The sequence below is a fragment of the Molothrus aeneus genome, chromosome 6, assembly GCF_037042795.1.
Source record: "Molothrus aeneus isolate 106 chromosome 6, BPBGC_Maene_1.0, whole genome shotgun sequence".
Taxonomy (NCBI): Eukaryota; Metazoa; Chordata; class Aves; order Passeriformes; family Icteridae; genus Molothrus; species Molothrus aeneus.
Window position 1 is genome coordinate 23,210,328 of NC_089651.1, and position 13,436 is coordinate 23,223,763.

The 13,436-nt window shown below is 33.0% G+C and overlaps 1 protein-coding gene across 3 annotated transcripts in view; it reads right to left on the reverse strand.

Annotated features, from left to right (window-relative positions):
- FUT8 (fucosyltransferase 8) overlaps positions 1 to 13,436 on the reverse strand; it is a 99,582-nt gene that overhangs the window by 45,245 nt on the left and 40,901 nt on the right. For all 3 annotated transcript variants that reach the window (XM_066551909.1, XM_066551907.1, XM_066551908.1), the window contains 3 exons: positions 10,534 to 10,628; positions 2,827 to 2,958; positions 1,078 to 1,498 (listed from right to left, as the gene is read on the reverse strand). In XM_066551909.1, the coding sequence (XP_066408006.1) occupies positions 1,078 to 1,280 (203 nt within the window). In that variant the 5' untranslated portion in view covers positions 1,281 to 1,498; positions 2,827 to 2,958; positions 10,534 to 10,628. The remainder of the gene's footprint in view (positions 1 to 1,077; positions 1,499 to 2,826; positions 2,959 to 10,533; positions 10,629 to 13,436) is intronic.

Below are 13,436 nucleotides of genomic sequence, written 5' to 3' on the forward strand. Positions count from 1 at the left end.
GTGGTTATGATATAGAAACACTCTGAGGAAATACACTCTCAGAAATATTGCTAAAGAACATATTTCCAAAAAAGCTGAACGGAGTCCAGTCAACACAGCTTTGCATCTAATTCCAGCATCCTGACACCATTAATGGAATCATAGAGAAGGAATGTGGAAATACTGTAGCATGTTTAAAGTAGGTATAAACTGAGGCTTTTCTTTTTATAAAGAATGGGAAATTATCAACAGCATAAGCTATCACTTAAACCTTGCCCACCAAAAATGTAATATTTATCTGAATATAGATATTTCACTAAAGGTTAGTAAAATATTGAAAGGTATTTAGAAAAATCATGACTGCCTAAAATATAGTTTAGCCTCTACTTAGCATTTCCTGCCTCTACTGCCTCCTTCTTGAGCAGCAAACAGTACCCTGCCACCAGTAAAATCATTTACTGTCTTCTAGCCACTGTGTAATTTGAATATTTCAATGACTCTTATATTTTAAATATTTTCAATATTTCAGTGTAATTGTAAAAAAGGAGATGATCCTACTTTTTTACAAGTGTTTCTACAAGTTTAGCAGCAACGCAAGGAAGAAAACTTAGATAAAAGGATTTGTATAATGCAGCAATCTATTGCAGATCATCTTCAGCAAGTCAGCATTTATCTTCAACAAGCTGTACAAATGTTTTCAGCAATTTTAAAATGAGCTCTTCCAATTACTGCGTGCAGAAATATAAAGAACTAGATGTTCTAATTTGTATGAATGTCATAATAATTGCACTTATTTGAAGTTGGCATTGAGGGCTGAATCACCTACAGAACTCTGTTATTGTGACAGTAACACTTCCACACCATTAAATGACTCTTAAGTAATGATTACATTAGACCAGAACTAAATGTACATTATTTATTTAGAAGTTTTGCAATATATTTTCATCTACTTAGAGCACAGATTAAAACATTAATATATACTTTTAAACGTGAAATACAATCTTGCAAAAATTCCCACAAACAACCCTTACAATTTAAATTCTGCTATTTCGTATTTCAAACATTTTCTGAGCAGTTTTATTTACTTTGAGATCCTACCTGAGAGATTCTGCCATGCGCCTTAAGTCTTCATTTTGCTGCTTTAACCGTTCCAGCTTAGCGAGGATCTTGGACAGCTCCCGGCTGGAGTGATCTGGGTGCTCGCTATCTCGTACCAGGTGCCCTCCAATATAGAACAGCAAAGTTCCCCAAGCAAAGAGGATGAGCATAATCCAACGCCAGGAACCAGTCCATGGCCGCATTTTCAGAAGTTCAATTCACTCCAGAACTGCTTCCACTCACAAAATAGCAAACATTTTCTTAGCTTGTACAAAGGTGGACAATTCCAGCTCCTCTGCTTCAACACATTGTACCAGAGAAAAACTATTTTCAGTGTTTGTCTTACTGCAACACCTTAAAGAAGATTCTTATAAGGCTGTACATAGAAAGCATTAATATTGCATCATTCTTCATTTATATTCTGCAGGAAAAAATGAAAATAAATCTGAAATTATAATTCTGATATGTAAAAATACGGTAGACTGCAATTGAGCTAAATGTATTTTCATTAACATTCATGAATGACAATTGAAAATGCTAGTACTTTCTGTCACAGAGACAAAGAAAAAAGCTTTTAACTTTCCAGAGAACATTATGCTGAATTCACGAATGAAAGACTGTGCAATTAATCCTGGCTTTGAAACAGCCAGAAGAAATGCTGTTTTTTATAACAGAAATATTTACCATTTCATGTGTCATTTCAGACATTAAAATTGCTTAAAAGTCACTCTGGTAAACTTAAAATTTTCCTTTACTATCAACAAATAGATTTTATTTAATTACAAATACATCTTCATTTTTTTCACTTTTATTAACTGTCTTCTCTATTTTTATCATGACTGCCACTCTAACAAATGAGTTATAGCCATTTTAACAGTATATTTTGTTATTTGCAAGTATTTAAAAATCAGGGCATGACTTTAGAAACACTTCTCTGCTGTTTCAAAACTATCAAACATATTTTGACAAGTTGTTATGATTAAAACTATAAAAAAAGCAAAAAATGCTTCAATGGTAATACCTTCTCTCACGAAAAAAAACCCCATGCCATTTAAAAGAATGCAAAATCACCTCAACTCATTTTCTACTTGGCAAAATATTCTACTAGGGAACAAATTTCTTCATCTATCTAGATCAAATTTTAACTGACAGCATGTCCAGAGTCTTCTTTAAGTACTTCTCCCCTTTCCTCCTCTTTCTCAGCAATGTAACATTCCTACCTTTTTCTAAGGGCACATATATGCCATTCTGACTCAATTTTCAAAGTAACCCATTTTTTGAATTCTCAAATCTCTAAATCCACGGTATTCCCTCTGAGATACCATCCACATCTACCTTCTCCCAAGTTATTCTTTTCTGTTTGATCCTTCTTTCACCTTAACTTCTTTTAATTTCATTTAGTTATTTTATTCTGTTCTCACTTATTTAAAGTCTAGAGCAAAATCTTCCTAAATTGCAATAACTTCCAAACTCATCCAGTTATGAAAATATGCCTGGAGCACACATTTCCAGATACAATAACTCTAACCTTGAAAATGCTCAGTGTTTTCAACAGCACTGAAAATGCTGAAAAATTTCTCAAGTTATCTTGAGAAGAGGGGTAGTTTGTATATGTTTAAAAGAGGCAAAAAAACCATCCAGTAATGACTGGTAAGATGGGACAGAATTGTTTACAGAGCACTTTGCAAGCAAAATATTGACTTTTTTTCTAATCTGGTTTTTATAAAATATAAGTTTAAGCAGACTCACAAATCAGATATCTTCTTTACCAGAGGCAGCGTTGGTCTGTCTCAAACAACAGTGTTAGTAGATCAGACAATCAAAAATCCACAAAATTGATATAACAAGTCATCAGGAACAGACGGTATTCTTCCAACAGTTCTAAAGAAGTTAAAGAATGCAATAGTTTAATTATTAACAGAGGTGTGCAACCTCTTACTCATAATGACTTTGTAGCAAAGGAATGGAAAATTTAAAAACTAAACTGAATTATTTCCAAGGTCTACAGCATGGAGCCCTGTAATTACAGACCAGGAAAATAACATATTTGTGTCAGCCAAACTGGCAGAAATAATAAGATGAAATAAATCTGCAGACATAAGGATGAAAGTAATCGAAGTATAAAAGTACTAACATTACTTTTAGAAAGACAAATTGTGCCCCATAAATTTATTAAAGTTCCTTTGAAGATGTAAATAAACACACAGGCAAGACAGAACTAGTTCTAATTGTTACATAATTTATTTGGTCAATGTGAATTTTCAAATAGCATTCAAGAAGATTCCCAAATTGTTCCAAAAAACCTAAGCTGAATGGAAGAAGAAAGATCCTCATGTGAGTGCCCACCCTATTAGAAGAGAAGAAATGTACAGTAAGACCAGACAATCAGTTTAAGTGGAAAGAGTAAGCAGGAACCTCTCTGCACCCACAGCAGACTCCATACAGCTAGACATATTCATAAATTTTTGGAAAACAAGGTGAAACATGAGGTGAAAAAATCTGATAGCAATGATCTGGAGGTCATCAAGATGTTTAATGAGGAAAAATGGGGAAAAAATCAGTTCATCAGTGTGCAGAGTTGTGTATAAATGACCTTTGAGGCCCGTTATGAATGGGCTTTAGCTGTGATTGGTAATTCTATGAAATATCAGTTCAGCACTGGGCTAATTGCAACAAAGTCCTCACAGGTTTTATCAGATTTCTCTCAATCTCTGAAGATTTCACTGTTCTTTTCATAAGTTAGGTCACAGTAGAGTTAAATATAAAGTACAGATGCTAAACTAGCTGAATGAATAGGAAGAATATTCTGAAAAAAACATTAAAAAGCCTATATCTCAAATGTGGTGTATCTAATTATACATGAGTTCCAACAGCACCTAACTATCAACTTTGTACTGTAACATGGCTTTCACACAAATTCTTTTATTTCACACTGTTCTGGAAATGCAAAATATCAACGTATTTGACATTCCAGGGAGGAGATATCCAGTATCCCTGGATATGCCCTCTCTAGAAGAGTTCAAAGCCAGGCTGGATGGAACTTTGAGCAACCTGACCTAGTGGCATCCCTGCTCATGGCAGGGCAGTTGGAACTAGATGATCTTTAAGGTTCCTTCCAACCAAACCATTCTGTCATTCTGTGATTCATTATTTCAAAGTTCACACAAGATCTGTATATAAATCAAAACAAAGGAGGAATCATCACATTTTAAAAACTGTTCATTTTTTATAGCTTGTCTCAGGTTTCTGAGACATGCAGACGTATGCCACAGCTATCTGCCTGACAGAAAGTCAAGAGGTAATGTCAATATTTATACTTGTTTAATTTTCTACAGCTGTTTATGAGGTTTCATACTGTGAACTAAGTTCAAGACTGCTAAGACTGAAAGTATGAGCCTTGAGTTAGAAAAAAACCCCACAGCAGCAGCCCACAAATGCAGAAATTCAAACCTGTCATGGATCATAACATGGTTATCAACACCATCTGACACTGAACATCTAAATAAGAGTCCATCACACCTAAAAGGTGGGGCAGAGCAGTAGCAATTATTTTATTTTATTAAGGAGGAGACAGAAAAATACCTAAACAGCAATTATCAGTGTTATAAATTTATGTTAGAATTATATAATGAAGGTCCGTTATCTAAGCATATTATGTTCATTTTATTTTACCAGAAAAAGCCATGAATTTTAATTTAGTAGTTAGTTATCCCCTGAGATTTAGCATGATTTCTTGTCTTACATTTGATTAGAGTTACCCATAAACTTACATTTTCCAGGGCATAAATACATTACATAGTATATTGGTAATTAGTTAATTTTTTCCTTCAATTTTAGATTAGTTCTTGTTTCCTTTCTAGGGTATCCTGAGAACAGTCAACTACATTCTTACAATGTTACTCTCTAAAATATGTAAAAAAAAAAATATCTTTTTCAAAAGGCTTACCCTGGATATATGGAATGAAAAAGAATGTGTTCCTCTATTCTTCCCAGCAGCTCTAGAGCAATCTTTCAAGCTAATTTTCTTAACAAATTTCATCACTACACACAGTTAAGAGGGTTTTTCAACCTGATCCCTCAGGTAAATCATGTCCCACTTATAAGAGCCCAGCTAGCAACCACGGAAATCCCAGTCACAGGTGCTAGGCAAGGCAAAGCTCAGTAGGAGCAGCAGCTTCCATCAGTACAGTAAATCAAAGCAGCTTTAATGCCAGCATCAATGTGGGACTGCAGATGCCACAGTGAACTTGGTAACCTTCAGTCATTCCTCAATGTATGCTTGTAAAGACACAACTTTTAGCTGCCATGAAATAAAGCAATTTGGTACGACATTAACAGTACAAAGTCTTCCATATACAAATTTAAAAGGTCTCCTGGCTCCCTAAGAGAGAAGATGAAAAGACTACAGATATCTATAAAATTTTCTCAACATAATGAGAAATAAACAGCACAGTGATGTTGATTAAAATGAATGCTTTTTGGTTTTAAATGTAGAAGTTCTCTATCACTCCTTATAAATTGATTTGTTACTTCAGCTACTAAAGACATCAAACCAATATCAGGAAAAAGTTTTGTAGAATAAGAATGTAATAACATTAAAAGCAAATGCTGAGTTGAAAGCATCACGTACAGTAAGCTATTTTTCAGGTTTAATTTAATCTTCTAGGTTTATTATAAAAAGTCGCTACAAAATTTGCAGCATTAGCTATGAAATAAAATAGGTCTGGTAAGTAGTGGCTACCATAAATCATTGGGAATACATAATGTTCAATGCATCAATTGAATGAAAAATAACATTGTGAGAAAGGAATTCAAGTTAAAATTTATTTTTTGTTAAGTGCATAGCACAGAAAATGTGGTTAGTGTCACAAACTTATTTAGACTCCACGAAGAAGAGACAGAATATTTACCTAAAATAAGGGTCTGCTTCAAGCCTTAATTGGGAAATCAAATTGTGCACATGTAAGCCACAGTTGATTGTAAGAATGTGAAAAAGTATTGTTGCCAAATTAACAGCAAAAATTTGGTTAAAAAACAACATTGCGACAATGGAATGCACTGAATGACTAAGTGAAAACAACTAAATGAAACACTAAAGAGACTTGATTTAAATGATAACTAAAAAAGTGACTGAAGCGTAGCAACAATATCTTAATGAGAAATAATGTGTATCCATGTCGAAGTTATTTTGCTATAGCAAAAATATTTTGCTATAGCAAAAATGATTAATCAAAAAAAAGAATAATCAAAAAAAATATATACTATCTTTCTTCATCTTGCTCCCACAAAGCCTTCAAGTTATTTTAAAGCTTTAAAAGGTACTTAAGAATTAAAAACTTTAATAGCTCAATACTATATAATTTCAAATTCTTCAATAGCTTAAATAAGGCTCTTTTTAATGCACTATTCCAAACATGCTTTCAATAGTAAATTCAGTGACATAGTGTGTATTTTCTCCTTGTGCTTTTCTGCTTCCTACAGAATTACAGCCCTAGAATAGCATTATGATTTTTCTTGGCAATGTACAGTTTCAAGTTATTTTAGATTAAATTCAAAGCAAACTAAGCAAGTCTACTTTTGGCTCAACCACCTACTGGCCTAGGAAAAAAGTGTACCTTATGTAAGCTGAAAGGGAGAAAATTACTCAAAAAGTAAAACACACACATCACTTTAGCTAACATATACGGGACTATATTTAAGGCATGTACATCATCTAAAATTGTACAATGTACAAAACATGAAATTCATTCCACTCTAAGAGCCATCACAATGACTTACCATTAACTGTGAGACACTTAAAAAGCATGTTACAGCAGACTTAGAACTTACACTGAATCCTCAGAACATTGTTAGTTTCTCTTAAAAGTTAACTTAAAAGATATTAAGATTTCATATTTTTAAGATTTCACTAACTAAAACTACCTTCTTATGAAAGTATTCTACTCTAAGTAATGTTAGCCTGTTGTACTCTCATAAAAATGAAAATTAAAACCAACTTTCTGATTCCAGTTCCTATTTAAGAATAATGTGATGGCACAGCCTCTGACAAAGGATTAGAGCCTAAGGAAATAATCCTTTTAGGATATTAAAATAAAACTAAGGATCAAAGGACAAAAGTAACAAGTAAATCCTGCTGTAGCGTTTGATAAAAATAAGCAAACCTTACAAATATTAATCACAATGTATGCAATGCATTCTTTATGAAGACTTACACAGTAATTGAATCAAAATTCTGCATGTAACATAAGGCATTGCTGGTGTCTCATGTGAACCAAATACTTGCTTTTCTCTCTTGGACCTGCCTCGTGTGATGTATCCCAAAACAGGATTTCTCTTTTCATGGCTGCTTTGCTCTGGCAGTCAGCAACCATTTTACAAGGACATAATACATTCAAACCTTTTTGCATCTCTCTCTCTTCAAAGTTATAAGCTCCTATTTTAGATAGAGAAATTGTTATTTTTCATCCTTTTTTATGTTATTACACTTTATCCCATTCTACCACTGCAGTATACCACATAAAAAACGCTTGTACATTTTTCTGACCCCATCAGAACCCTCCTCTATTTTGTGACCTATATTTCATTATAAACTATTATATTTTTGTGACATTGTCACTACTGAAAATATCCAAGATGAATAACACATATAATCAATTGCATTAACAGGGTTTCCCCTCCAGGTTGATACTCTTCCTTGCAGCACAAGTCCCTGTCACTTCATCCCTTCAGCTACTTCCTTTTCCAACAAATGATTCTATTTTCATCCACAATTTCTCTCACTCAATATAGAACTTTCTATGTGCCAAGAAATGCTGAAAGGGATACATACACATTATCTCCCCAACTGTGTTTCATTGCGAAATTGACCCCATTGAAACAGTAAGTAAAACCGAAATAATACAGATCAAAAAATATTTGATAACAATTGTATGCAGCATTTATCTAATTTCCCATTTATATCTACCTCTACTTTGTTAACCATCATTTCTTTGAAATTTTTCTCCATGCTTTGCACACTACTGTGATCAAGCCAGGACTGGTAATTATTTCTAATTCTAGCATTCATATATATCAATCCCAAGAGACCTTTTCCCATTTAGTCGCAAACATTTTTAGAATCGTGACTGGAAACAATTTGGAAAGCATTTCATTCATCTATAACTTTTTAATTACCTTTATTAACATACAAATTATATCTATTGTTTTCTTCAACCAGAGAAGAGAAACCCATTGACAGAGCATGTATTAATGCTTGTGTTCTAGAAGTATCCAAAATGAAGTTCATTTAGTTTCCTTGTCAAGTTCACTGTTTAGTTATAATTTTCTCCCCATAAAAACTATCCACTTCCTCTTTTTCTGGAACAAGGATATAAAATTCATAGTATTCCATATACATACTTAATTATTGTAGAAATTTACTTCTTTTTTCTTGACTTCTATTCACATACATCATAGGCCATTAGTAGACAGACTCGCTCACTATTTACTCATACATGCACAACTCCCTCTTTACTAGAGTTTCTCTCTGTAAAAGTCTAATTTTATATCTGTACAGATTGCCCTGAGCCATTTGAATAATATTCTCTTCATATAGTCCCTTACATTTGTACATGAATAAATACATCTATGCGTCTGATATAATCTGCAGATTATTCTCAAATTAAACATTTGAGAAGAGAGATGGTACTGAGGGACTTCCTTAACTGTGTCAAAGCTGCAGGGCCACTCATTTGGTTAGAAAACAAAATCTTAACCAATCAGAACAAGCTTTGGAGAAAGACACAATGTGATTTATCCTTCCTGAAATTTCACTGAAGAGGTTCTGTCACAGAATGTAGAAGCTTGATGATTTTTCAGACTTACAGAGACTAAGAAAAAGCTAAATTAATAGGACCTGAGGAATTAAAACCTCAAGTCTAAATGCAAGATTATCAACTTGAGATGAGTCATCTGAAGATTCATTTAAAAGCTTTAGCACAATACATATTATAATACAGACAAAACATTCAAAGCAGGGGAATGTAGGGGAAGATTCTGGTATTCTGCTCAGCTGAGCAGCACAGAAACTATTTTCAATTTAACAGGTATTTTATACCTGTTAACAGCTTTGCAAAAATTTGAAATGAAAACACCTTCAGAATGGAAGGCAAAGGAATAAATAGACAAATATTCAGAACGACCAATTAGTAATCTTGTGACATTTATTCTTCTTTTAGGAAGTCAATATTTACTGATGCAACCAAAATAAATCAACAGGATGAGCACATGTAGAATACAAAGTAAGAGATCGTCAACAGTTCAAGAGTTGCTTCATTTGCAACCAGAGCAGCATTAATAAGTTTCCTAAAAAGACAAAACAGAGATCACCAAACCAAGGTGGCTACGGCTTTTTTCTAGTTCTTAAGGTGGTGCATAGCAGAAAAACTGAAGCTGGGAGAATAATTAAAGTGCAATTTCCCTCACAAGTCCAAGCTCAATCAGAATCATGTAGGAAAGTAATTAAGGAATGTATGCAATTATTTCCTATAAACCTCCTCCTCCTCCATCAGTGATCCCTAACTACCACAAATACCTGAGTTGTTATCAAGAATAATAATCTTTGAAGCACTGAAAAAGGTCTTGGTCTTTGCTCTTTCAACCCAAAATAATTTCTAATATTACTTTCTATTTTATTATATTCCTTTACCTTACCTTCTTGCTGTTCAAAATAGTACAAATTACTCAGGTAATTTCTGGATTTTTATCCTTTGCAAGTCTAAATATTCACCATTAAAAAAAAAAACCAGAAACAAAACCAAAACAAAATGAAGCCAAAACAAACAAAAAAAGCCCACAAAACCAAAACCCACATACTTAGGAAGTTTCACATCAATAAATCAATCAGATGTTAATGGAAGTGATTCCTCAAAAAAAAAAAAAAAAAAAAGTGGCTATGATAAATACAAATGTTTGATGCAAATTTTTTGAAAAAGTAGAAAAGATTAATTCAGAATATCTAGAAAAATAAATCTGCAGGACAATTTCTAGTTATTCATTTTTCATGACCAAAAAAACAGTTCATTATTAAAAGTTCCCATGATAGCTTATTCTATACAACATGTCACATTGGATTAAATTCTTTGTATTTAGTACATCAAATGGTCACACTGGTGAAAGTGCAGCAAAAAGTGTCAGTGAAGTCTCCATCCTGGGAGGCTAGGCAAAGACCCAGGCAATGAACTCCATTCAACCCTACCTTGATCACTGCAGTTGGGCTAGAAGATCCCCAAAGAAACTTCCTAAAGCCAGCTATGATGTGATTCCATGAAATAAAATAATTTTTACAAATTTTGGTGTGTAAAAAATATTAATCTAAAAGGCATAACATGCAAATATACAATGTATTTTATCAGTCACATAAACAGCAGTACATTTTAAAAAATCCTAATTTTGTGACACAAATGAAGAATGGCTTACCCTGTCCACAACAGAAGGAAGGAAACACAACTGCATCATGGAGCTTGGAGGTTAACATGTAATTCCACTATTCCAGCAGTCAGTGAGATTAGTAACTGTTTGAAAGAAAAAAAGAAGTCCCTTCAATTTCACATTCTGTAAGAACAACTTCCTTTTGATTTACTCTTTATCATAAGAGTGAGAAAGAATCTAATGCTTGCTTTTAAAATACCACATTTTCTGCTTGTTATTTAGCTAATCACAAAGATCCACAAAGATCAATCCACAACTGATCCACAAAGATCAATCACTCAATCAGAACATTTTTAACTACCATCTTTCATTATATCTAGATTAAGATACAATGTGATCTAGTAACCAAAGAATTAAATCAAAGAATATTTTAGGCTCTGTATTGATTTTATGAGTACATTTTACAAGTCAGTCTCACCAGGCCCCAATTTCCCTTGTCAATATTTGCAAACTTCAAAATTATGTTTGAAGTTGATTCATTAATATTTACAGATACCATCAAATTTGCAGCTGAAAGATGTTGTACATGTTGAATGAGAGATATAAATCTGCATAATCAATTAAAGCAGTTCAGCCACTTAGCAGTTTTGTCAAATAATTGTTTACCCCTCTCTAAGCATTACTCCCTGTTCAAAATATCAGGCAAAACTTTGAAATGGAAAAAAATTAAAAATAAAATCCAAGATAGAATATTTAACCTTAATTTTAATAAAATTAATAGAAGAATATTAATACATTCTCTCATATCTTTTATAATTTATGTATTTTTATCATTTATAAAAATTATGAATATGTTAAGGAAAGAATTTTCTTTCAATCAAAATTTTAAAATTCACTAGAATAACCACTGGAAAAATCACAGATCTGGAAATTTGGAGAAAACAAAATACAAATAAGTTGAACAGCTCTTTAAAAGTATTCCATAGCAAAAGAATACAACTTCCAAAATTTCAAGGAAATTCCTGCTATCTTCCAAAGAAACATAAGCTTTCTTCATGCAGTTCAAGGCTTAAAGGCACTGAATTAACTGTGAGCAAGTAGAAGCAACAGTACACTCACAATGATAATGTGGGCAGAGAAAACCTTGTAAACACTTTTTTCCCTTTTCTTCTTTCTTCCCTATTCACTGAGTTTGCAAAACTTAAAGTGTTAATTATCCTAACTGTTACTCTAATAAAACTGAGCACTTTTTCAATTAAAAAACATTTGGTTTCCTTTGAAGAGCTAATTACATGGAGAACGCCTAAGGTGAACCACATAAAAATTATGGCAAATTCAGGGTCCTATGCCCCTGTAGTTACTAAATTTATTTCTACTGGAAGAAAAAAACTCCAAAGCACACACACACCATAACAAAAAACACAATGGAGTTAAGTACTAATCCTACTTCAACTACATAGCTTTTGGTTAGAGATAAAAAGCAAACTATCAAACCACCAATTTAGGTACTTTTAGTATCAGAGACCAAATATTCCTCAAAATTATGCTACATGAACACCTAAAGGTTCAGTTATCACAACAGCAGTGGCTTGGAGGAGTCCATTCCCACAGCCCTTGGGGGCTTTTAACCTAAAGCTATACATAGAGCATTGACCTTGAAAGAGTTTATCAGGGGTTAAGAATCTAATCAGAAGTAATTACTTTTCTAAACTAGATAAAAGAATCAACAGTACATCAGTAGTAACAAATTACAGTTTGAAAATAATAAGCACTCCTTCATATTAGATACAGTAATAAATATAAGTGCTCATAGTTCTTGTAGCATATTACATTTGAAAGCTTAAAAAAGATACAGTAATTTCTCTTCTTTTTTTTAAATCAATGTTATTTGGAACAAAAGAGGGAATTGTACCTTGAAAGAAAAAGAGCAGAGTACTTGACAAATATATACAAGATTTTCTGTCAAACAGACAAAAACTTATTGGTGATTCTTCTTTTAGAATGATAAAAGAGTCAATTACAGAAACAATGCACTCCTCCAAGGAAATTACATATATGGATTCATTTTAATAAGCAATGGATAAAACAGTCTTCACTTTTACAGTCCTTTTTAACTACTAGGATAATACATTAACCAGAAACACAGTGAAGTGAGAAGTTACCTTCGTTTAATCTGAACTAATGAAATGTCTTTGTAAAATAAAAATTACCTCAAAAAATGAACAGGACAATCACATGATAGTAAAGGTTTATTTTCTCTTGTTTACTTACTGTGTTGACTCCATAGAACCCTATTCTAATAAAAGCCATTGATGAATAATAAAATTTCAAACCTCTAACATCAAGCATGATCTTCCTCCACAGTAATAAATTAATAATCTACTGATAATCCTTGCAGAAGCCTCATTCCAAAAAAAAAACAAACCAGGAAGAGAATCTTTGGAAGCAATGAAGTAAAAGATCAGACTATGGAACTTAGAAGGACATAGTTTATGTGTTATAAAAAGAAAGAATTTGTGACATTGAATTGTTTTTCACACTTGTGAATAAACACATAACAAACTCTGGGAATCAGGAGTTCCACCTGGATAAATTTGGCTGATGAGGTAGGAGAAAGTAGTTCCTAAACAAATAAGTGCAAAACAGATACAGGAAACAGCCACTGAAATACATGATTTCATTAAGTAAAGGACTCCCAATTGCTTATTCCCTTTTAATTAAAGCACCAAAAATGCATTCAAAAATGTACAGTAGTTGAATCAAGAAGCTGAACAGAATCAGGCTTTCTGCCCTGCATTAGTCATTTGAGAGTTAACAAACAGAAATGGTGCATCCCTTTCTTAACAGACTTAATAGAATATTTGCCTCCTGCTTCAGTGCTCATCTGGGACCAAAGCACAGCCGCCTCTTCTTGGGGAAAGTGCAGTGCCCTATCAGTAGAATAATCTGGA